This window comes from Leuciscus leuciscus (assembly GCF_965113295.1).
Source record: "Leuciscus leuciscus genome assembly, chromosome: 11".
In the NCBI taxonomy this organism is placed as follows: Eukaryota; Metazoa; Chordata; class Actinopteri; order Cypriniformes; family Leuciscidae; genus Leuciscus; species Leuciscus leuciscus.
In genome coordinates, this window is record NC_138735.1 from 8,681,048 (window position 1) to 8,706,458 (window position 25,411).

The following is a 25,411-nucleotide window of genomic DNA, read 5'->3' on the forward strand; positions in this document are numbered from 1 at the left end:
CAAATCTCATTTCTCGCCATCTCTGAAAAGCCAATGTTGATTCTTGTTTTATTACGATCCCGTTCTGCTCCACGCCTCAAAGTTGCCGGAGCAACTTCTCTCTATGTACTGATACGACGAGACACGCACAGGCGAGTGATGTAAGTACACAATTTACCGTGAAAAGCACCTTCTTGGTCTAAAACACTTATAATGGGCTTACCATAGTGAAACAGGGTAAAAAAAAAACAACACATTTTGGAAGAAGAATTAATAAAAAATAAATATATATATAAAGCAGTCTTTTTTTTAAATATGTTTATAAATATGTTGAGATCACATGAATTACCAAATACAACCTGCTTGATTTACCTTGGTATCCCCGCTGTTATTGCACACTCTAAAAGGTTCGGAAACATTAGCCAAATTTCAGGGGCAAAAAAGGTCCGTTGTCTATAATTCAATAGTGTAGCGATGTATGAAGCTCAGCTCACACTGAATCACTTTTAAACTAAGCAGCTTTCTGTTGGTTAGCACAGCGAACCCAATGCCACAGTGACCAAGTTTGTAGCACAAGTTACTGAAGCCATGCTAAAGCAAAACGTTGACTCCTGTCTGTCCACACCTTTATTGCAGAGATGCTCTTGCCTGATGTCTTTACAGTACAGAATGATAAAAAAATGACAGTGAACATGAAGGAAATGAGCTCTTTTAACTCTTTCAAGATTACACATCTCACATCTACAGATGTCAGTGGTGCAAACTAGCATTTGACATTTTACACGTCTTCTCAGAATAGCATCAAAGCTTTCATGTTAGCATTATAGAGGAGTTAAGTTAACCCGGTTCTGATGCCAAGTGGAATTGCACGCTCTATCGTAGGGCAGGAGAAATGTGTTTATGACACCATCCTCTGTTTCAAACAGACTGCCGGACGTGTCACCACATTGATGTTCGGCCTTTTCCAAAACCACAATACCTCATTCACACAAACCCAGCATAGATCACACATAGAGAAGTGTGTGCCGCACCTGAGAGACTTTCTCTCAACACTTGAAATCTCTCTCACTTATTAAACACGTAAAGCTATGACAAACAGCTGGCTACATGAAAGAATGACATCACCAATGGAAGAGGTGTTTCCCGCTTTAATGGTGCTGACGGTGGGATTTGTCAGATGGGTCTAGTTCGGTGTTTCTGTCATTCAGACACCTGCATTGGTCATGGTTTTACATCACCAGCCAGCTGAATCAGGATCAGCTTCCTTTGGACAAAGCTGGAGCTCCTTGGGGTTTCTGATGAAACATGGAAACCTGTAAAAAGAGTTGATTCATGCAGTGAATCATGAGCAGCTAATGAGGGTCAGTGGAGGGTGGCTCTGTGCAGTATTTGTATTTTATTGAATGAGAAGGAATGAGTAAGTTTATATAAAGTGTATAAACTCATTTACTAATTAGTCATCCTCAGTCATTACCAGCCAGGGGTCTGAAGGGTTTAAGAAGGTCTTTGAAAAGATTTGGATTTAGCTTTTTTTGAACCTACACTATTATTCAAAAGTTTGGGGTTGGTTTGGGAAAGTCTTCTGTTCACCAAGACTGCATACATTTGATCCAGTAAAATCAGTAATATTGTGAAAAAATATAGTTCGAAATAACTGTTATGTTATATGTTGTAAAATATAATTTATTCCTGTGATCATTACTCCAGTCTTCAGTGTCACATGATCCTTCAGAAATCATTATAATATGAGGATTTGATGCTCAAGAAACATTTTTGATTATTTTCAGTTTCTGAAGTATGGAAGCTTGTTTCCGCCACAGAATAAAAAAATGTAAAAGATAATTGCGACTTTTTATCTCACAATTGCGAGTTTACATCTTGCAATTCTGACTTTATTTCTCAGAATTGCGAGATATAAAGTCAGAATTGCGAGATATAAAGTCAGAACTGTGTCTTATAAAGTCGCAAAAGCGTCTTATAAAGTCAGAATTCGGACTTTTTTTCTCACAATTGCGACTTTATATCACGCAATTCTGACTTTATAACACATAATTGCGAGTTTATATCTCGCAATTCTGACATCTTTTCTCACAATTGTGAGATATAAAGTCCAATTCTAAGGGGAAAAAAGACCCCCTTTTTTTTTTTTACCTCAGAATAGTTTATATCTCTTATAGCACGCAATTGAGACTTTATATCATGCAATTCTGACTTTATATCTCCCAATTGCGACTTTATTTCTCAGAATTGCGACTTTATATCTCTTTATTTCTCAGAATTGCGACATTATTTCTCACAATTCTGACTTTATATATCGCAATTGTGAGAAAAAAAGTCCGAATTGTGAGATAAAAAGTTGCAATTATTATTATTTATTTATTATTCAGTGACGGAAACAAACTTCCATACTGAAGACAGTTGTGCTGCTTCGTATTTTGTGGAAACTGATACATTTTATTTGTCAGGATTCTTTGATGAATAAAGTCTTTATTTATATATAATTATATATATACATAAAGTGTATATTTATACTGATGTATTGTCAGAAGTCATTCAGCATTTGCAGATGTTCTCCGTGTTCTTTAGGAATGCATTCATAATAGCAAATAATCATGTCATTTGGCCATAAGTGACCCTGTTGTAACGGCACTGCAGATGTCTAGATCTCTCGTAAACGGGCCAGGGTTTACAATAGTTCTTAAACATTTGCAGGTTCATCTGCTGTGTCTCTGGTGGTTGGCAAATGTGCAGGGATTACCTCAGGACTCTCTCTGCCATGCCAAATGAGCAGTATTATAGAGAGAGTGATACTGAAGTCATCACATGAATGGTTCCGGTCCCAAGGCCCACTAAATCCCTCTCAGGAGGAGGAACGTGAGGAGGTCCAAAGAGTATTCCAGTTTCATCTGCTGAGATCTTCCCAAGATAGTCCTGCAACACAGTCATGTGTAAACACACACACTCACTCACAAGGTCATACACATCACAAATCATTTTAATGTGCTTTGCCAGCTGGAGACTTGCTCTATTTTGATGCAAAAAAAAAAAAAAAAAGATGGAGGGGGTTGTACTTTTACAGTTATGAATGCATTCCTTCGGTCCCTTTGCTGTATAGTGACAGTGAACAAGTGTCTGGTGTTTATCTTGACCTTAAAATAGTTTTTTTGGCTTTCATAATGTGAATTTATTACTATTATTATTGATTTGAACAAACACCTAACCATTAAACTTAAACATGTACTGTAGCTTGTCATATTGTTTGTTCTGTGAATATTAATAATACCAGGACATACAGTTTTACCTTTTCGATATAAAAATAAAAATCTCAGATTCGCAACACAGAGAACTGAGCTAAACTTGACACCACCACAACATGTCTTGCCAGGTTTGACGTCAGTGACATTTGTAAGTCATCCGTAGGATTACATCAAAAAACATCTTCATTTAGAAGTAATAAGATATTTATTCGAATGGCTTTCAAAACAATTACAAAAGTAGCGTTCTCTACGTGCTTTCTATGGGCGTGATAGACTATGGAAGCACCAATTACACCACGTCTGTCCGAAAGACGGACCAATCACAGCTCATGACAGGGAGCCCTACCCCTAGCCCTTACCCAAGGTGCTTCATTTTGCAAGAGATGTAAGGCATTTTGCATTTATGTGTAAAGTTTGCAAAGTTTTGAAAATGTGTGTAAGCATTTAAAAAAAAAAAAAATTCTGTTTCTAACTTTCTGTTAGTGAAATAGATTAATCATAATTAAAGCTGGAAATACTGTATCTATATGCCTATATGAAGTGCCTTCAAGTCAAAAACGTGATTTAGCACACGTAAGATTTTGGAGTTAATTTACTTTCACTGTCTGTATGGAAGATAAACATTTTTCAAAACCTGTTTTTTGTTCTACAAAAGGAGGAAAATAATATGGGTTTGGAGCGACATGATGATTAAATATGGATTGTTTCCTCCAAATTATGAAGGTTTCCTCCAGTGTGTTGAAGATCTCAACCCCAGCTAGACAAACACTGGCCTAAGCCATGAGTCAGCGCTCAATCCTGCCAATACTGGAGCTCTGTGATGGATGTGTTGTGCCTTTCCACTCTCCCAACACCTGGTGGGATTCCTGTGTTTGTACAAGGTGTATCCTATTCTTGCCCCTGGAGTTGATATTTGCAGAAGCGTGAGGAGTGAACATCCTGACAATGGACGTGAGAATACGATGGTGAAAAAGACAGAAAGCTCACAGACCAGAGAAACCCACCCATGGGTTTGGAAGAAGATTGCCTTTAAATCATAACCTGCAGCTTTACGAGACTTGGAAATCTCCTTTTTTTTACAGTCTCTGTAGGACAGCCCAAAAGATACCTAATGTATCCGTTTAGCTGGAAAGTGAATTATGGATTCTGCCACAGGTGACATAAGTAGTCTTCAGAGGAGACATATTAGCACATAACTCGAAACATGCGTCTTTAAGAGAAGCCATGCTTTTAAAATTTGGAGAGAACTGCCTTGTGGGATTTTCTAATTGGACCGTCTCACTAAAACTCGGGCACAGGCTGAAATCCAAAGCTCAGCGTAGCTTTTCTTTGTCCTCAGCTGTGAGGTTAGACCTTCACTCTGGAGAGTTTTTCCTTCAGCTTGAAGGCAATCATCTCCCGTTTCCACGGGATCATATGCACATTAGGGCAACTGTAGGCCTTTTCCTGTGGGAGATTCCAAACGTGAGCAGGTACACTCATTCATGCATTTTTAACTGCTATTTGTCAAAAAGTGAGAGGAAAGCGGTGTGGGCTCAGTTTTGCCCAGTGTTTTACGAGCAGAGAGACACGATTTCAACTGGGAACGCAGCGTGAGGATCTACCCGCTGTCAGGGCTTTTTTTTTTTTAAATGATATTTATGGGCATTTACTGCCTTTTTATGGGATAGAGTGACAGGAATGTGATGCATGCCGGATTCAAACCCGTGTTCCCATGAGAGAACCACAGTTCAACACGTGTGCTAACCACAGAACCACAGCTTGGACCTGCTGTCAGATTCTGAAGGCTTTCAGATGGGTCGCAAAGGAGGACAGTTCTGCTATATACAGGGAAAATCATATTCTTTAACTCATTAAAAATAATTGCAAGAACAAAAACAATGCCATGCTTCTTGTTATTGTTAGTAAAAAATAGTGGTACCTACGGACAGACATTCTCATCCTGCCATTTTAATGGATTTTTTTTTTTGCATATGCATATGAGATGACAGTATCAATATTTGTGGTTAAAGTGATAGTTCACCCAAAAATCATTTACTCACCCTCATATCATTCCAAACTTGACTTGCTTTCTTCTGTGGAACAACAAAGTAGATATTTTTTAATTATCAGTATAAACAACATTTGACACAATTGACTTTTATTGTATGGACAAACACACACACACACACACACACACACACACACACACACACACACATTTTTCAAAATACTGTAGGTTCTTGTGTGAACTATCCACGTCATATATATATATATATATATATTTTTTTTTTTTTTGAGTTAAGACCTTGGTAACACTTGTTAACAAATCCAACCTTGTTGGAATTAGTTCACTACATTAGCTAACATGAACTAACAATAACACATCATAGGCATTTATTAATCTTAGTTGATGTTAATTTCAACATTTACTAATAGATAATTATAAAAGTTGTATAATATATGTTATGTTATGTTAATATTATTTAATGGACCTTAGCTAAAATGAGCTAACAATGAAGAGTTGTATTTTTTATGAACTAACTAACATTAACAAAGATTAACAAATACAGTAACAAATATGTTGCTCATTGTTGATGTTAGCTGATGCATTAGCTAACGTTAACTAATGAAACTATAACTAACTTATTGTAAAGTGTTACCAAGAATGTTATCGTTCCATTAAACTGTACTTTATATCTGCTAAATGTTAATTTTCATCTACTTTGAGAACCATACACATAAATGGCCTAAAAAATAAATGTTTAGGTCTATACAGTACATGTTGCATGAGTGATTTGTTATTAAAATGTTAATTAATTTATACTTAATGCATTCGGTTAGTATTTTAGACAAGTCTTGGCTATAATGTAGACAATTAAAACAATTACATCATGCATTTACTCTATCTGGTCTCTGATAAATAACATCATTTCTAGATCAACTTTCAGATTTAGTTTTTACCACTTTGACGCCACATGTTCTGCCTCTGTTAGAGGCTGTGTAATAATTTACGATGTACATTTACATTTATGAATATTATAATTTCGTAGTTGTTTAATATTCTGTATAAGTTTCATTTTACTTGCCGCTATTATGCAAGTTCCTATGTGAGGACTTTTATTTTGACGCGTTTCCACGAGCAATGCGCATCGGGTAACAGGAAATAACGAGCTCATGGTGCAGTGAACGCGTGAGAGATGTTTCTGTTGCATTTGCGTCAATCTTTCTTCTAATCCCTGCCGTAAGCATTGGCTGTAAGTTAATTTGAATCATTTATCTGTTTAGTGTATATTGCAGGAGTTTAAACGTGATATTTAAATGTTTATGTTATTGCAGATTGGCGCTAGTGCGCTGTATGGATAATGCTTCTAACCTGAGTTAGCAATGTATCTATATACATTTTACTTGTTACATTGTTAATAAGTATGTCATTTTGATTTCTAATAAGTTTGTTATATTTCTTTCATTTATTTACAGTTTTACTCGGTTCAATGGCCGGTGTTTTTGCCCATGTAAACTGCAATACTATTAAAGGAGCAAGACGCTCATATCCTGGCTCTTGAACAGAGTTTGGCTTGCTGTTTATATATATTCACACTTCGAAAGCAAACATATATAGAGAACAGTACAGTAAAAAGCCATGGATCAGCGGGTGCAAGAAGAAGTTACAGATGTAAACATGGAAAGTGGAGGAAAAGAAAAGGCATCTTCAGAGGTCAGTTCTAAACGCTCATCATCTTCCTCCAAGTGTTCTGTGGCCAGTGCTGCCGCTAGAGCTAGAGCCTCCGCGGAAGCTGCACGTGCCAAGATGGCGTTTGCAAAAAGACAACTTGAAATGAAGCAGGAGAAAGCCAGGCTGGATCAGGAGAGAGCTATGGTGGAAGCCAGTTTAGAAGCATTGGAAATTGAAAAGGAAGCTGCGGCTGCTCTGGCAGAGGCTGAAGCGTTAGAGACAGCAGTAGCAATGGAACGTGACGACAGTCGCAGTGAAAAGAGCATACTTTCCTCACATGTGATTTCAATGAGAACAGAAGAATATGTGAAACACCAGTCTCAGGTGAGCTCTGACTTTGCTACCTTACCTCTGAATAACTCTTTGTTAACCTGTGTGAAGGAATCGACTCCATGTGCGATTGGAAAGTCTGAGAGCAAGAACGCTGCATACGACGGCGGCACAGATACCGTTCAGGAGCGGAGCATAATCTGTCAAGGTGAACGTCAGCAGCGAGCAAGATATCCAGAGTCACAGTACAATCTGCCTCATTCCATACCAAATACTGCATCTAAAGCATCTCCAAGTCAAAATCCTGCTTCACAAAGGTACGCAGTCCATCCAGATATGCAGCATTTCTCTCAAAGTCAAGCCGTGCCTATGTTAGACTTTGCTAGATTTGTAGCACGTAGAGAGCTAGTCACCACAGGACTTAGTAAGTTTGATGATAACCCAGAGAACTTCAGAGCATGGGAGTCTTCATTTGTTAATGCTACACAAGACTTACAGCTCTCAGCCAGTGAAGAATTAGACTTATTAGTTAAGTGGCTGGGGAAGGAATCATCGAATCATGTGAGAAGGATTCGAGCTGTGTATGTTACTAATCCACAAGCTGCTCTTCAATTGTCTTGGACGAGACTTCAAGAATGTTATGCCACTCCTGAAGTGATAGAAAGTGCTTTATTCAAGCGCTTAGATAACTTTCCACGTCTATCTCCAAAAGACAACACACAACTCAGGGAACTCGCAGACCTGCTCATGGAGCTCCTTGCAGCTAAAGAAGACACATACTTACCGGGGTTAGCTTATCTCGATACCCCTCGCGGTATCAATCCCATAGTGGAGAAGTTACCAGTAAGTTTGCAAGAAAAATGGCTGTTCGCTGGTTCACGTTTCAAAGAAGAGAAAAAGGTCAGTTTTCCCCCATTCTCGTTCTTCACTCATTTCGTTTGCAGTGAAGCTAAAGCCAGGAATGATCCTAGTTTCAAGCTCTCAAGCAGTAGTTATACAGCCGTCAGAAACGAAAAACCCCTCTATAAACATGGTGCTAGCAGAGTTCCTGTGTCAGTGCACAAGACAGATGTGTCCACAAATGATGAGTCATATTCAGTTAATGTGAAGGACACTATCAAGAAAGACTTGACAAAGTACTGCCCTATTCATAACAAATTGCATCCTCTGTCAAAATGCAGAGCCTTCAGAAAAAGATCATTGATGGAACGCAAGAACCTGCTGAAAGAACATAAAAGATGTTTCAGGTGTTGCTCTCCGAGTCATGTAGCCAGAGAATGTCTCATGATCCTCAAATGCTCCGAATGTGATTCTGACAGACATTGCACAGTTATGCATCCTGACATGGCCCCACCCCTCTCTACACCTCCGATGCATGAACCAAACACAGAACAACAGGTCGATACAACCCCAGAGGTGACTTCAAGGTGCACAGAAATTTGTGGAGAAAGTACTTCAATGCGATCCTGTGCAAAAATGTGCTTGGTGCGTGTATTTCCTCAAGGACAGCAGGGACGAGCCATCAAGATGTATGTCATCATTGATGACCAGAGCAACCGCTCACTGGCAAAAGGAGAGTTCTTTCGTCTGTTTGGAGTCCAGAGTAACCCCTCTCCATATTTGTTGAGAACATGTGCTGGTTCCATAGAAATGTCTGGAAGGAAAGCAGTCGGCTTCCAAATAGAGACGCTGGATGGTAAGATGTGTCTTGATCTCCCTCCTCTAATAGAGTGTAACGAGATAATGAGCAGCAGATCAGAAATTCCCACTCCAGAGGTCGCCCTTGTTCATCCACACTTGAAACCTTTGGCACAGTTCATCCCAAAGCTAGATCCTGATGCTCAGATCTTAATATTGCTGGGAAGAGACATGATCCGTGTACATAAAGTGAGACAACAAATAAATGGGCCTAACAATGCACCCTTTGCACAGCGGTTGGATCTAGGCTGGGTGATTGTAGGTGATGTCTGCATTGACAAAGCTCATAAGCCAATGGTGAGTGTCTTTAAAACTAACATCCTGGAGAATGGTCGTCCATCTCTTCTCACTCCATGTCAGAGCCACCTCAAAGTGAAAGAGAAATTGTGTCATGGTGGGGAGCAAAAGTCTGTTGTTTTTTCCCATTCGTTCAATGACGCTACTCATTGCATGCAAGATAAAGATGAAATTGGGCTCAAGGTATTTGAGAGAACCAAACATGATAACAAACCTGCCATGTCTTTTGAGGATGAGATCTTCTTGAAAATCATGCAAACAGAGTTCCAACAAGATGAACAGAAAAACTGGGTTGCTCCTCTGCCATTCCGGTCACCCAGACCATTACTCCCAAATAATCGGGAACAAGCTTTGTCTCGCCTTAATTCTTTGCGTCGCACCCTGAGCAGAAAACCGGAGATGAAGGAACAGTTTTCTGCTTTCATGGAGAAGCTCTTTCAGAACCATCATGCAGAAAGAGCGCCACCTATCCAAGAGGATGAAGAATGTTGGTACTTGCCCATATTCGGAGTGTATCATCCGCAAAAACCGGGACAGATACGGGTGGTATTTGATTCCAGCGCGCAACACCAAGGTATTTCTCTGAACAATGTGCTCCTCTCAGGCCCTGACCTTAACAACTCTTTGTTAGGTGTGCTGTTACGGTTCAGGAAAGATCTCATTGCAATTATGGCGGACATCCAACAAATGTTCTATGGTTTCCTGGTGAAAAAGGATCACAGAAACTATTTGAGATTCCTCTGGTACCGAGACAGTGACTTGAGCAAAGAAGTGATAGAATACCGTATGAGGGTACATGTTTTCGGGAACAGCCCTTCTCCAGCAGTGGCCATATACGGTCTACGGTTAGCTGCACAGCAAAGTGAGCAAGAGTACGGAACTGACACTTCACACTTTGTCAACCGACATTTCTACGTTGATGACGGTCTCATGTCCTTTCCAACAGAAGCTGAAGCGATCGACCTGCTCAAGCGCACTCAAGAATCGCTTTCCAAGTCGAGACTTAAGCTCCACAAGATAGCTTCAAACAGTGTCAAAGTGATGCAAGCTTTCCCACCAGAAGACCTGGCTTCTGGCCTCCAAGATCTGAATTTTGGAAATGAGATTTGGCCCACTCAAAGAAGCCTGGGTTTATACTGGGACATAAAAACAGATACCTTCACCTTCAAAGTTGCAACTAACAACCAGCCCTACACTCACCGTGGAGTGCTTTCCACCGTGAACAGCATCTTCGACCCTTTGGGTTTGGTGGCACCTGTGACAATCCAAGGTAGAGCGCTAGTACGTGAGCTGGCTAAAGAGGTGCATGACTGGGACACAGCCCTTCCTGAAGAGAAAAGAAACAAGTGGGAAGAATGGAGAACTTCACTTCAAAAGCTAAGCAACATTCACATCACACGCACATACCTACATCATTCACTCTCTAACACTTCATACACTGAGTTGTGTGTCTTTTCAGATGCCTCGAACTGGGCCATAGGGGCAGTGGCTTACATTCGAGCTCTGACTGATGAAGGCGAGGCCAAAGTGGGATTTGTGCTGGGCAAGGCAAAGTTATCACCTCGTCCTGAGCCTTCCATCCCTCGCCTAGAGTTGTGTGGAGCGGTCCTGGCTGTAGAGATGGCTGAGCATATCCTTGATGAACTAGACTACAAGCCGAATGCTGTGAAGTTCTTTTGTGACAGCAAAGTAGTCCTGGGATATATCTATAATGAGTCCAGACGCTTCTTCGTTTATGTGCACAACCGGGTTCATCGGATACGCCAGTCAACTTCTCCAGATCAGTGGAATTATGTGCCCACTGATCAGAATCCAGCTGATCTAGCGACAAGATCTGTGGTTGCATCACAGCTTAATGACACTATATGGTTCACAGGACCCAGCTTTCTCTACAAACTGCCCCAAGCGCAAGAGTGTGAGTTCTTCGAACTGGTGAATCCTATGGTGGATGCAGAAATCAGACCTTGTGTGACCAGCTTCATTACTCAAATTGATAGAAGCCACTTCTCAGAACGATTTCAGCGCTTTTCAACCTGGGAATCTTTGCTAAGAGCCGTTTCCTTTCTGATTCATCAAGCACGTTCTCACACGTCAAGTTCCATCAGCACATCGCATGCGTGCAAAGGATGGCACCAGTGCAGCGAAATACGCACTCCAGAAGAGCAGGCAACCGCTAAGAAACTAATTCTTCTACATGTCCAGAAAGACCTATATCCAGAGGAGTATGCTGCTCTGAAGAGGAACGAACAAGTTTGTCATTCAAGTGGGCTGCGGAACCTCGACCCCTACATCCACGACGATCTTTTGAGGGTTGGTGGACGTCTGAGACACTCTTCTCTTGAATCAGAGGGGAAGAATCCAATCATCCTCCCAAAGCAAAGTCATGTTGTCAAACTGTTGGTGAGTTACTACCATTCCAAAGTGCACCATCAAGGCAGACAGATTACGGAGGGAGCAATTAGATCGGCTGGCTTGTGGATTGTTGGAGGGAAAAGACTGATAAACTCCATTCTTCATCGTTGTGTGACATGCCTCAGACTCAGAGGAAAGCAGGAAGTCCAGAAGATGGCAGATCTACCTCCTGAGCGCCTCAGTACATCTCCTCCATTTACCTACGTGGGGTTAGATGTTTTTGGTCCATGGACAGTGGTCACTCGACGCACCAGAGGTGGGGTAGCGGAAAACAAAAGGTGGGCTATACTCTTCACGTGTATGAGTATACGAGCAGTACACATAGAAGTTATAGAATCCATGAACACTGCCAGTTGCATCAACGCTCTGCGACGGTTTTTCGCTGTGAGGGGACCTGCAAAACAGCTCAGATCGGACAGAGGAACCAACTTTGTCGGAGCTTGCCAGGAATTGGGCATGCAGCCACCAAAAGAGAACCAGCCTAGTCTTCTGAAATACCTCCATGAGAATGGCTGTACGTGGGAATTCAATCCTCCACATGCTTCCCACATGGGGGGAGCGTGGGAACGCATGATCGGCTTGAGTCGCAGGATTTTAGATGGTATGCTGTTGCAGAAGAAACATGCTCACTTGACTCACGAGGTACTTTGCACTCTGATGGCAGAGGTGTCCGCAATCATAAATGCTAGACCTCTGATTCCCGTCTCTTCAGATCCCTATTCTCCATGCGTACTTACTCCAGCAATACTCCTTACTCAAAAGCCAGGAGTACCCGTCCCAATTGAGAACTGCACTGAAAAGGATCTCCTAAGATGTCAGTGGAGACAGGTAAACGCATTGGCCAACGAGTTCTGGAGCCGATGGCGAAAAGAATACATCAGTACACTCCAACCTCGACGCAAGTGGCACGAAACTCACCGAAACTTGCACATTGGAGATGTTGTGTTGTTGAAACAAGCTCAGTTCCCAAGGAATGACTGGCCTTTGGGCTTAATCACATCCGTCTTCCCGAGCAGTGACGGAAAGGTCCGCAAGATAGAAGTTAAAACAACCTCAGGTGGTAACGTGAAAACATTCTTACGACCTATTTCTGATGTGATCTTACTCCTAGCTAAAGAGGACTAAGTAAGACTAACCATGGACTGTTATAGTGGCATTAATAATGCCAGGTGGGGAGTGTTCTGCCTCTGTTAGAGGCTGTGTAATAATTTACGATGTACATTTACATTTATGAATATTATAATTTCGTAGTTGTTTAATATTCTGTATAAGTTTCATTTTACTTGCCGCTATTATGCAAGTTCCTATGTGAGGACTTTTATTTTGACGCGTTTCCACGAGCAATGCGCATCGGGTAACAGGAAATAACGAGCTCATGGTGCAGTGAACGCGTGAGAGATGTTTCTGTTGCATTTGCGTCAATCTTTCTTCTAATCCCTGCCGTAAGCATTGGCTGTAAGTTAATTTGAATCATTTATCTGTTTAGTGTATATTGCAGGAGTTTAAACGTGATATTTAAATGTTTATGTTATTGCAGATTGGCGCTAGTGCGCTGTATGGATAATGCTTCTAACCTGAGTTAGCAATGTATCTATATACATTTTACTTGTTACATTGTTAATAAGTATGTCATTTTGATTTCTAATAAGTTTGTTATATTTCTTTCATTTATTTACAGTTTTACTCGGTTCAATGGCCGGTGTTTTTGCCCATGTAAACTGCAATACTATTAAAGGAGCAAGACGCTCATATCCTGGCTCTTGAACAGAGTTTGGCTTGCTGTTTATATATATTCACACTTCGAAAGCAAACATATATAGAGAACAGTACACCACACATCTCACGTAGAAGAAGTTCATTGTACAGTTCAATGACAGAATGCAAATATCTTTTTCCATTGCATCAACATATGTAGCGAACATGCCATTTCATTGTCTGTTCATTTGAATATGACCAAAATACAATTGCAGGGCTGCTAACTTTTGCCAACTGTTGATTCATTGTGATATACTGTATATCAGCTACAGTACATGTTATTTTTTCTAAAGGAAAAAAAAAATCTCTCTGAATTCAGTAGCCTATGGGAACCATGTCAGCTGTACAATAATATTAAAAGTAAAAAAATAACAACAGATCTGTAAACAATTGCATATAAGGCAGTTTTTAAATAAAAAAATAACGTTATAATAATACATTTTTAGTGATATAAGTGAATGTACTTTTAATTTTTTTTGCTAAATGATCCTCTCTAGAGTTCATTTATCGATCTAGCCTAATTTTTCAACATACTATGGGCACTGAGTGGCTTTTCCTGAGGTAAATGTAGTTACATGACATTCTTTACAAAATGTTTTATTGATGTCTTTCCGCGGTTGAAACTGAATGAGTGTCTCAGCCTACATGAGACATGAAACATTTCAATAAATTGTACTGTTTCTTTCAACATTCTGAAGTTCATTCATGTTTATTTTGTGCTATAAACTATAGTAAAGAGGAAGAGATGCCGATTAAAGAGCCCCTCTCTATTAAGAGCCACAAAACCACATTTATTGTTTGAATTTCGTAATAAAATTGAAAGAAATTGAAAGCTGAGATATAGATTTATACCAATGGTAAACTGCTCTGTCTTCTATCAGCGGGTTGTCTGTCTTCTTTGCTCCTCATATACAGTAGTCAACATTTGAAGTGGATCAAAACCTTTCAGCAAAGTTATACATGGATTTTGAACAATACCCGTTCTTGTTTTAGGACAACTTTGATGAACTTTTTTTTAATCCACTTCAAATGTTGACCAGCCTAGGCTAGCTACTGTATTTATTTTGAATTACTCTTTCCATACAGGGGGAAAAAAGGTCACTTGACAAGTTGCATGTTGTGAAGTAGGGGAGGGGAGAGCGGGGCTAGAAAAAATAAATACTCTGAGTCTGAACCCTTAGTAGATTTACACAAACTGAGAACGTCAAAAAGCGTTAGGTTGTGCCTCGCTCTCCCAGACCATATCGACCGACAGAATGACGTGGCACGCGCCCCGTTGCTCTTTCCAAACACAGACGGTGTGGGAAATCTGTGGAGTTATGTGTTCATGCCATTCATAATCTCCAGTGACATATTGCATGAGTCAGTGAACCCTAACATAGACAAATCGATACCCACAAACTCCAGACAGTTAAGTTTTGCCCACTGTGATGATGAAGTGTTTCTAACCTTTCAGACGGGACGTCACTTTCCCTAACAAAACTAGACATGTGTTTTCGCTATCGGTCAGGCAAACTATGCGGGAGAAGATGCAAAGTGTGTGTATCATCACCATATCTGTTTGAAGAGCACAGTGTTAGCTGAGAACAACACGACGGTGTTTTACCCGTTTTCAATCAACGTGTATGACGTGCCCAGCTAGATTAATATGAATACAGTATAGCATCTAAAACTGACAAATTATTTTTAATATACAAAACGCGCTTGAAAACAATATTTAAGTCATGGTTTACCCCCCCAAATTTTTTATTACTTACTCAACCCGAAGTTGTTCCAAACCTGTACTAGTTTTCTGTTGAACATAAAATAAAAAATGTTGTAATCGAACAGTTGAAGGCACCATTGACTTCTATTTTTCTACTACGTCAGTCAATGAGTGCCATCTGATAACCAACATTTCAAACATTGTTTGTGTTCATCAGAAGAAAGAGGTTTGGAACAACTTGAGGGTGAGTAATGACAAAATCTTTGGGTGAACTAATTATAAGCGATTCCCAAAGAAAAAAAAGCCCGACCTTTAATGGGTGTGATCTGCCATCTGCTGGATTCACTGTGCAATGACCAGCAGTTCCAGTCTTGAGGTCCAGCATGAGTGATGCTGGTATCAGATGCTAATACTATTGTAGTTGTTGATTATAATAGTATACACAGTACCATTGCATCTACTTGGTATTTCAAGTAAACAATATGGAGCATGTCTAAAAAACTTGATATTTTATCATATTATACATTGTACATTGATAAAAAATAAAATGTAATGTCAGAGACTATAGAAAGTACTGAATGTATTCATACATCTGAAATGGAATATACAGTATAAGTACTGAATGTTGGCCCTCAGATAAAAGAATACAGTCACGCTCTGTAATGGGTGGCATTAACTATGTACTTAACCATTTGATACATACAATATACTACTTATGCACATAATGTTGGTGCATTGTAATTACAATTAAAGTACCTGCATTTAATTAACATGTCAACCATACTTACACCAAACCCTTTTCATTAGTAATAAATGTATGAAGTTTCCTAGAAAATTTCCTTTAATCTTTTACACATCTTTTTAATCTGTTAGTACACAGTAGGCCACGTCATATAAAGTGTGACTATTTTATACAAATTAATTCTCCTTAGTAAGGCACTGACTGTTACAACCTACTAAGTGCACATCCGGTGGTACAGTAAATGAAACAGGCGGTACTGTATATTACATGGTCTTCTAGTTAAAATGATATGACAGAATGACTAAAAATGTCCCATGATGAATACATCATCCAACATTAACAAATCCTATGCAATTTTGGACAACGCACAATGTTTAGATTAGTTGGCTAGCCTTCCTGTTATTTGCAGCATGTCGGATTAACAGTAAAAACTCCTGGATAGGCTGTATTCTCCTCATTGAGCGGCTCTCCTCAAAGTTTCGACTTGGCCTGGAAGAAGGTCATGATGGCCTGCATGCATTCATCTGAGAGCCAGCGCTCCACCAGTCTCTCCACCTCTGCGTCGTTCACAGCGTGAAGTTTCTCTTTCTCCGCCCCGCGGATCAGCTGCTTCGACAGAGCCAGAGACTGAAGGGGTGCGAGAAGATGACCATGATGAGCGCAGACATGTGACTACAGTGTTTTAGAACACAAGTGAAATGTATTGCCTTTTTTTTATCAAATTTTGCTTTCATCCAACACGATCCTTTTACCTGAGAATGATAATAGTCATTTTTTAACACTAGTAGGGTACAACAGGTCTAAAAGGCACACCATAAATTGTTTTAACATTTTATCATATTATAATAATTTGATATAAGATATTTACCATCCCAATCTAACCATGTCATGTCAACAAATGGAAAAGTCAGCCAGCTGTTTATCATCATGTTAATTATTGTGCCTTTTACCCCAAATACCACACTTTACATATTCTTCCGTTATTGAAAAACTGTTGCTTTAATTACCTTGAACAAAACTAAAAAATAATTAAGAAGACATTTGTTTCTAAATATATTCAATGATTTTATTGATTCTACAAAAATCTACAACATTTTAAAAAGCATCAAATATTAGATTAAATTAGCGCAGAATCAACTTTGCACTGTTGTCTGCGATCACATCAAGGATCAGACAAATTTCCACGTGCATCTTGAAAAGCGGATGTTTTGGAAAGTGCTGTGGGGCAAGTTTTTGTGAAGGAAGATTAAATCAAAGGCGTCTTTTACCCCCGGTGCTCCTTTAGCCCCATTGTACCCTATATCCCATATGAAGCAGTCTGAGCACTCACGTTCTTGGGCAGTTTGGCGTAGGCCTTCAGTCTGGTCCACACTTCGCTCTGGAAGGAGCTTTCAGGAAAGACCTCAGTCACCAGACCCACTTCACAGGCCTGTGTGGCCGTCAGCTTCTTATTAAACAACAGCATCTCACTAGCCTGGAAAGAAAGGACACAGAGGACAGTCATACAGAAAACTGTAGAGAAGTGTGTCCTTTCTGTTGCTGTGTCCGAAATCGCTCACTTGTTCACTGATTCTCTAATCCCTATATAGTGCATGGCAGTTGACTGCGCTATATAAGCAATGAGTGAACGAAACGAAGCGAGGAATTCGGACACTGACGAATTACATCAGAGAGCTGTCGCTGAAACTTTGTCACATACATTCATCCTACATGTAGCTTACTTTAGAAACAGATAACAGTCATAGTGACTTTAGTTTGTAATTATGAATTCCTCCATGCCAGCTGTGTGTATTGTATTTATTTTTAGTGTCTTTAACTTTCCTGTCCAAGCACCTTTTAAGACATAATGATAATGTGTGTTTAGCACCGTCACCTGACCATTATAATAAGATTAAAGAATTCCTTTTTTCTTATTTAATTCTGACATAATATTCGACCACGGCTGTTTTTCGTGACTTTTCCCTCTTTAAAATTGGGTATCGGCACGCAGGCAACAACGTTGATAGCTATTCATCAAGTCCTCGCTAAATTGGACAATCACGCTAAAAGTGTGTTGTTTTAATAAGGCTTTGTGTCAGGTGAAAAATTAATTAATTAATGACTGAAATCTTGTATTATTCCTGACATTATTTTGACGGGAGTAGGAGTCGATTCCAAAAAACCTGGAATTGAATAAATAAACCTGGAATTTTAGATTTACAGTTGTGCAATAAAATAAAATAATTATAATTATAATAAATAAATTCAAATGGTTTACAATTAAAAGTTAAAATACACAAATATTTCTTATTTTGTTTATTTTATTTAATAATATTATAGTCATAATAATCATAACATATTTGCCAAATTTTGTAGCCCTACAAACAAGCCCAACAAATCTGGAGCTTTGTTTCTCTCTGCATTTTAAAATCGCAAATGCAGTTTTTATCAGAAAAATTGCAATCACATTTTCCCCCAAATCATGCAGCTCTATGTTCATCAGTGCTGTGCTGTCAGTTGATTCAAGTAATGAAATGCAATTATTATCACAATATTTTTAGTAGTCAACCGATTAATGTCAAGTTTTCTTAGTGTGGATATGCATACCTTTGCTGTGCCCATAATTTTGGGGAACAGATATGAAGAGCAGCCCTCCGGACTCTGACCCAGCTGACTGAAGGGTGTGTGAAACGTCGCCTACAAACAAAACACAGCCAAAATACAGATAGATATATAGATAGAGTTAAACAGACAGACATCATTGATATGGAAAGCAGCTCACCCTCTCTGTGGCATAAACAACATCAAAAAGTCCCAACAGGGTGACTGATACACCCACCGCCGGTCCGTTTATCACTCCAATCAGAGGTTTGGGGAAGTCAATGTACGCATTCACGTACCTCCTAAAACAACACGTGTCCATCATGACATCCCTCAAGATAAAAAGGAGTATAAACTGGTTTCAATTTCCAATGAAGCAAAATAGACTTTACCTCAGCAACTCCCCAGACTGTTTAGCCATATGCTCCACTCCACCTTCAGGGATCTTTGTGAAGTTGTTCAGGTCGTTTCCACTGCAGTAATAATCCCCATTACCTTCAGAGTCAATGAGAGGAGGGTGAGGATGATCTCATGAGGACTGTTCGAAGAGTAAAGCAGAGTACTTCACCTGTTATCACTGTAATGACAGAATCGTCTTTTCCAGCAAGATCCAAAGCTTCAATCAGCTCATTGTACATCTACAAGGTGCAACAACAAAAAAAATACAGAAACAATTATTTTGTTCATTAAAAAATTAAGCTGGAAGGAATACAACAAACATAAGTAAAAAAAAAATTAAACTTAGAAATACTGCCTGCCTTTATTTTAACTGAAATAAAAGTTTACACCGAAGTACTAAAATTAATACTAAAATGAAATAAAAATAAAGCTAAATAGAAATACAAAAAGAAAAAAAAAGACAAAAGCATATAACAAAAGCATATATAACAAAAGCATATTTTAGTTTTATATAAGCATATAACTAAAAGCATAATTAATTAAAATATTAATAAATACTACAATAGTATACGGATAATATCAAAATAACACTGCTAACCATCAGGGTTATTATAGTTAACTAAAAAAAAAAATTGTGATAAAATAAACTGAAATAAAATAAAATATTTATTTTAGCTAGTTGCGTCAACATTTTTTATTTTCATTTAGTTTAACTTGATCTACTAAAATAACTAAAACAAAAATTAATAAAAGCTACATAGACAAAATTACTAACATTTTAATTCAAATCAAAAAACAAAATATCAAAATATTAATAAAACAAAAATAGTATCTCAATAATATTAAAATAACACTGCTAAGCTAATGACAAAAGTAGAGAGTAAATTTAATATTTTAGTAATGTTAAAATGTCATTATTACACGACTCTCTGGAATACTTTTGATTGGTCAATCGTTGCATTCTTCAGTCAGTTATTGATGTACAATATGACCGTTGTCCCCAGACAACTGATGATGTATTAGTTTGAAACCCTGAAAATGTAAAACAAAGAGTTTTATGATCCAAAGCGATGGGTGCGTTGTGACCTCTACAGTGATGGCGTTTTTCTTCTCGGGTCTGTTGAGGCGTATGGTGGTGATGTTGTTCTCTGTGGTGACCAGCAGGGTCTGGAAGGCCTTCGAGCTCCCGGTCGTCTGAGCCGCCACTGCAGGAGCTTCTGATCCCACCAGAGACTCGATGAGATCCACGTACTGCTGCCTGGCCTCCTCCTGACACATGAAGCACACGAGGATCACATGATGAAGCGGTTCACGTTCACAGGCTTTTATACATGCACAGGTCTATCAGGTCCAAGCCTGAACCTTGTCCCCTGACCAACATTAAAGATGTAAAGATTAAAGACCAACATTTTTTTTTTTTATCTGATAAAAATGACCAAAATTAAAGATAAATAGAAATATTTTTGAAAAGCTAATAAAAAGTGACCAGATTCAGATTGTTTTATTTAGTGCCGTGTCAGCATTCAAAGCTATTTTCATGGCAAAAATTCTACTTACAAAAAGACAAACATGCCAAAGTCTGCCTCGACCCAGATTCCACTCCAACAATATAATTTAGAAAGAGCTCATCCCCAAAATGGCTTAATTATCATAGAGATGAAAGAAAGTCAAGTTATATTGTTTCTTCACCATTTGGGTTGATCACATCCTGAACAAATGGTAGTCAGTTGGGGAATGGGACTGGGTGTGGGACACAGAGAACCTTCTCAGACAATGGGGTGTCACAACTTCATTAACATACAGACCACAGCTGTTATAACAAGAGAAACTTCATTTACATTAAGAACAGGATAAAAGGTTTAAGATTGGGATGTTCTGGGTTCATTCTGATGCCGGTGAACCCAAGGTGCTTTGTGTACCTCCTTGCCACTGCTATTGCTGTAATAAACTTCATTTTTAAGATCTTCGACGTCCACATCATTTTTTCTAACAACAATAAAAACCAAACAAACAAAAACAGATTTTTAAAATTAACATATGATAAAAAAATCCAAAACCTTTTCAGGCATAATCTTACTAAATAAGTCCTCAATTAAGTAGAACCAAAATAATTAGTGACCAAAATGAAATAGAAATTAAATATAAAAGCTTTTTTTTTTTAAAAGAGCATAGCACATAGAAATCCAAAAAAAATTTAAACTAAGACTATTATAATATCACTGCTCCTTTTATTGACTTGTTCTTTATGAGTGTGCATGTGAGTTACATTAAAATGAATACAACATATTTATGATAATTCTGTTTTGATCATTTTATTACTGTTTTTTGGTAAAACTTTATTTTAAGGTGACGTAGTTACACGTTACTACATGTAATTAATATAGTAATAACAGTAAATTATGCATAATTACAAGCAACTAACCCTCAACCAAATCCTAATTCTATAGTAAGTACATGTAGTTGTACATGTACATGTAGTTGATTTTAATATTAATCAGTATGAGTAAGTACAATATAATTACACCACCTTAAAATAAAGGGTAACACTTTATTTTACAGTGTCCTTGTTGCATGTTACATGTACTTACCATAGTAATAGCAGTAAATTATGCATAATTACATGCAATTAATCCTCAGCCAAACCCTAATCCTACCCTAACCCTATATTAGTACATGTAGTTGCTTAATACTACTCAGTATTTAAATATATAATTACACTGTAACAATGACACCTTAAAATAAAGTGTAACCCTGTTTTTATTTTTTTACATTATCAATAAAATAATTGGTTTTGTAATTAATTACACATTTAAACCTGTAGTAATTCATGAAAAGCTGATCCAAAATTGGGCCAAGTAACTTTAATTAGGTCTTTAGTGAAAAATAAAAGACAGAACTCATGAATGTTGCTGTGCAGTGTTTGCTCTCACCTGTGACACGGACCCCAGACTCTTCCATGCGTCCCATTTCGCTTTGTTCACAAAGTCCAGCATGCCGGGTTTGGGGATGTTGCAGGGTCCTTGAGTGGCCTGAGCGTTAACAAAACAGAGATGAGAGATGAGGAAAAACTAGAGAATGTCAACGAAAACTTTTACTAATAGTTTAGTTCAGTAAATGTATGCCTACAGCAATCAATTCAATTGATAATAGCCAGATAAAGTTCACTGAAAATCAACATTGATTGTGCTCAAACCTTCTGTCACAAAACCATGATACGTCAACAGCAAATTCAAACCATTCAAAAGTTTGGGGTCGTTAACATTTTGTTAATGAGTTTGAAAACATCTCTTCTGCTCACCGAGGCTGCATTTAGTTGATCAAAAATACAGTAAAAACAGTACTTTTGTGAAATATTATTACAATTTAAAATACCTGTTTTCTATGGGAATATATAGTAAAGTGTAATATATTCCTGAGATCAAAGCTGGAATTTCAGCATCATTACTCCAGTCTTCAGTGTCACATGATCCTTCAGAAATCATTCTAATATGATGATTGATGCTCAATTACTATTATGGAGCGGCTTTTTAACACTAACTCCGCCCACTGACGTCTGATTGGGCCAGACAAAATTACTGGAGATGCTTGATTAACACCAGTAGCAATAGTAATTCGAAAATGCCTTTTGCCAAACTTGCTCTACTCCTTTTTCCCATCACATGTCAGATTGAAAAGGTATTTATTTCAGAAAAATAAATAAATAAATAAAATATTTGAAAAGTGGAAATAAAGTGTCTAACGTGTGTTTAATAATAAAGTGTGTGTCAGTCAGGGTTGGTGTGAGGAGGGATTTATTGTCCCAGTAAGGCAGCATCCATTTAATCATTTTAATAAATATAATCATTTACACTGTGTTATTATTGCATACCTTTTAATGTACAACAACAACACTGGGGTGCATATAGTATTTGCCACTGTTTATGAGTAAAAATAGAATCAAAATACTATTGACTCTTATTGCAAAGAAAATATTGCTATTTTTACATTGTATAAATAGAACATCTATTGTATTTGCACTTATTGTAAATACAATCTATTGCTATTTAAACTTAGTGTAAATAGCATCTATCATTAAAATGTTTTGCTATTTACACTTAGTTCAAATAGCCTTATTATTATTATTGGAGCTCAAATATTACTAATGATTCTTCTTATTATCAATGTTGAAGTTTTTGCTGCTTGAAAACCATGACACATTTTTTCCAGGATCCTTTGATCAAAATAAACTTCATAAGAACAACATTTATTTGAAATATATATATTTTTTGTAACATTATAAATATCACTTTAGATCAATTTGAATGCATCATTGCTGAATTAAAAAAAATAGTTTCTAAAACAACAAAAAAAACTAAAACAATCTTAATGACACCAAACTTTTGAACAGTAGTTTATGGAAACACACATTTCATGAGAAATGGAAAAACAGGAAATTGAAAAAATGAATCTCTGATGCATAACCGTTTAATACTTTATTAGTTATATAGCCTTTTTCTGTCCCACTACTGAAGCCATGTCAGTCAAGAGCAGGGAGTTATAGGTCAGTTTCTCACCTGTTTAAACAGTGCATAGATCTGGAGTTTGACTTGATTCCCGGGATCCTTTTTCAAAGTGCCCAGTTTTTCTTTGGCCGTGTTGAAATCTTCCACTGAAGCTCCCATAACTGAAGCGGTGCTGTGCAGCTGAACACACGGTATGAATGCAGCTCTACTCGCTCTGGACATACATAATAAACATATCACAGTTTAGGCAAAGCACAGTCAGAACTACACTTCAGGGTCCAATATGAATGCGCGCGCAGCCTGTGTGTGTAAAGTGTGTGAGAGGTGATGATGTAGGTGAAGGTCAGAGCGAACACAAGGTAAACACAAGGTACAGGACTATTTCTATGGCATAACACAAGATGATGTACACAGTTATGTCCATAACAATAGTTACGTTACATCTGCAGATTATAATATACGCGTCAAGGGTCTGAATCTACTCGAAATAAACGCTCAGTTTCACACATCATATCTGTAATAAAGCTCTTACCGGGTGAATCGGTGAAATCTCCACGGCGAGACGAGTTTAATCAGAGCAGCCATAACCCTGACGAGCACTGATCAAAGTTTATGAACACAATAACCACTAACCAGCTGATGGTCGGCACTGCTGTCAATCATCTGTCAGTTCTTCTGACCCCGCCCACTAAATCGCGTATCAGCCAATCAGACGTAATGCTTTTCTCACTCGCTAAATAAAATGCAGAAATGGATCTGTTCAGAAACAGTTACTGCCGCCTCCTGGGTGGAGGGTTTGCCAGATATTTCCTCATTAGTTGACTGAATTTTAGCTTGCAGGAAATAATTTACAAATATTATATTTATTTAAGAGGGATTTGCACTGTTAGACAAAACAAGCATTTGTTTGGACATTTGATTCAAATCCATGATTCCGGACTTGGTCTTTCCAACCAACACTAGATGGCAGCAGAACTAGACTACAAGTGGCACTGCACTGCCCTCTTGCAGGAACAAAACCTCTAGTAGTGTATGATGAAATTAAAATGAAAGACAAATCAGTTGTAAGCTATCGGGTAGTCTTCCTAAATTTAAAAGACATTCACCAATACAAAAGAAACGAAACCGAAAGAAAATAATACAGTCGGACCTTGCACTCTAAAAACTGCTGGGTTAAAAAATAACCCAACCTTAACCACACCGCTGGGTCACTATTGGACAGAACACGCGCTGGGTTGGTTTGACCCAAGTGCTGGGTTTTACCATTTAACCCATATTTCTGGGTCATTCGACCCAACCAGTGGGTGAAATTAACCCTCTTGCTGGGTTAAGTCTTACTCATGTGCTGGGTTATTTCTTGTCTCATTGCCTTAATAAAATTAGTAACAAATATTTGTTATATTACGAATGTAAAATAATTATTATCTCTTTAATACAATAAACCAGAGAGGCCACTGTATATGTGATTTCAATCTCATTTTTTTTTTATACATTTCTTTAATACTTTTCTTTAGCGAATACAAATGTTAATCAATGTCAAAGGTCTGACATGTCCCCCTCGTCTCATCCCTGAGGCACAGAATGTGCAGCAATGCTCCAGTCTCATTTTGTAAATATTCAACCATGTTGGTCCTCACCTGTTGATTACACAATCAAGTTAAGTCATCTTTATATATATAGCGCTTTTTACAATACAGATTGTATCAAAGCAGCTTCACAGTGATACTGTAACATGAAAAAATACAACAAAGTTTGTTTCTAGAAGAAAATTGCATCATCGTCCAGCTTAAGGCAGATCAGTAATATTGTTGAATATTAAATGTCTCCAACTAAGCAAGCCAAAAGCCAAGGCAACAGTGGCAAGGAACCAAAACTCCATCAGTGACAGAATGGAGAAAAAAACCTTGGGAGAACCCAGTCTCAGTCGCTCAGTTCTCCTCTGGCCATCGAGCGAACAGTGTATAATTATGATCCAGGCAGCGTTACAGGTCAGAATTCAGATTGAATCAGAACATTCCGAATATTTATCCAGTTCCATCTGGTTGGAAGTCGGAGTCATCACGCCGGTATGGAGACGAGTTTGTTGAGGATCAGTCGTGT

The 25,411-nt window shown here is 38.3% G+C and overlaps 2 protein-coding genes and 1 long non-coding RNA gene across 4 annotated transcripts; 1 reads left to right on the forward strand and 2 right to left on the reverse strand.

Moving 5' to 3' along the window:
* Positions 1-446: 446 nt before the first annotated feature.
* Positions 447-5,312, reverse strand: LOC309509014. The gene is made up of 3 exons (XR_014209777.1): positions 5,279-5,312; positions 2,738-2,910; positions 447-1,292 (listed from the first exon to the last, which is right to left on the reverse strand). It is a non-coding gene; the product is annotated as an uncharacterized lncRNA (long non-coding RNA).
* An 887-nt stretch (positions 5,313-6,199) lies between these two features.
* Positions 6,200-13,397, forward strand: LOC309509531 (uncharacterized protein). Of its 2 annotated transcripts, none has more exons than XR_014209918.1 (2): positions 6,200-13,083; positions 13,307-13,397. XR_014209918.1 is itself a non-coding variant. In XM_082184297.1 (2 exons), the coding sequence occupies exon 2, from the start codon at positions 6,859-6,861 to the stop codon at positions 12,751-12,753; it is 5,895 nt and encodes a 1,964-aa protein (XP_082040423.1). In that variant the 5' UTR covers positions 6,200-6,472; positions 6,696-6,858; the 3' UTR covers positions 12,754-13,397. The 2 variants fall into 2 exon arrangements, 1 of the variants encoding a protein (XP_082040423.1); XM_082184297.1 differs by having other exon boundaries at positions 6,200-6,472; positions 6,696-13,397.
* A 2,254-nt stretch (positions 13,398-15,651) lies between these two features.
* On the reverse strand, positions 15,652-24,003 carry eci2 (enoyl-CoA delta isomerase 2). Its single transcript, XM_082184952.1, has 10 exons — positions 23,844-24,003; positions 23,363-23,525; positions 21,740-21,838; positions 19,896-20,078; positions 18,979-19,048; positions 18,803-18,905; positions 18,592-18,712; positions 18,417-18,506; positions 17,161-17,304; positions 15,652-16,457 (listed from the first exon to the last, which is right to left on the reverse strand). Exons 1-10 carry the CDS (start codon positions 23,894-23,896, stop codon positions 16,302-16,304), a joined length of 1,182 nt encoding a protein of 393 aa, XP_082041078.1. The 5' UTR covers positions 23,897-24,003; the 3' UTR covers positions 15,652-16,301.
* Between the last annotated feature and the right edge of the window lie 1,408 nt (positions 24,004-25,411).

What these genes read in the sequence shown, in the direction of transcription:
- LOC309509531 (XM_082184297.1), top strand. Translation starts at nt 6,859, where the DNA reads ATGGATCAGCGGGTGCAAGAAGAAGTTACAGATGTAAACATGGAAAGT.
- eci2 (XM_082184952.1), bottom strand. Translation starts at nt 23,896, where the DNA reads ATGGCTGCTCTGATTAAACTCGTCTCGCCGTGGAGATTTCACCGATTC. An exon ending in AGATTTCACCGATTCACCCG is followed by an intron (nt 23,526 to 23,843) that starts GTAAGAGCTTTA and finishes ATGTATGTCCAG; the next exon opens with AGCGAGTAGAGCTGCATTCA. An exon ending in ACGCCAAACTGCCCAAGAAC is followed by an intron (nt 16,458 to 17,160) that starts GTGAGTGCTCAG and finishes GCACCCCTTCAG; the next exon opens with TCTCTGGCTCTGTCGAAGCA.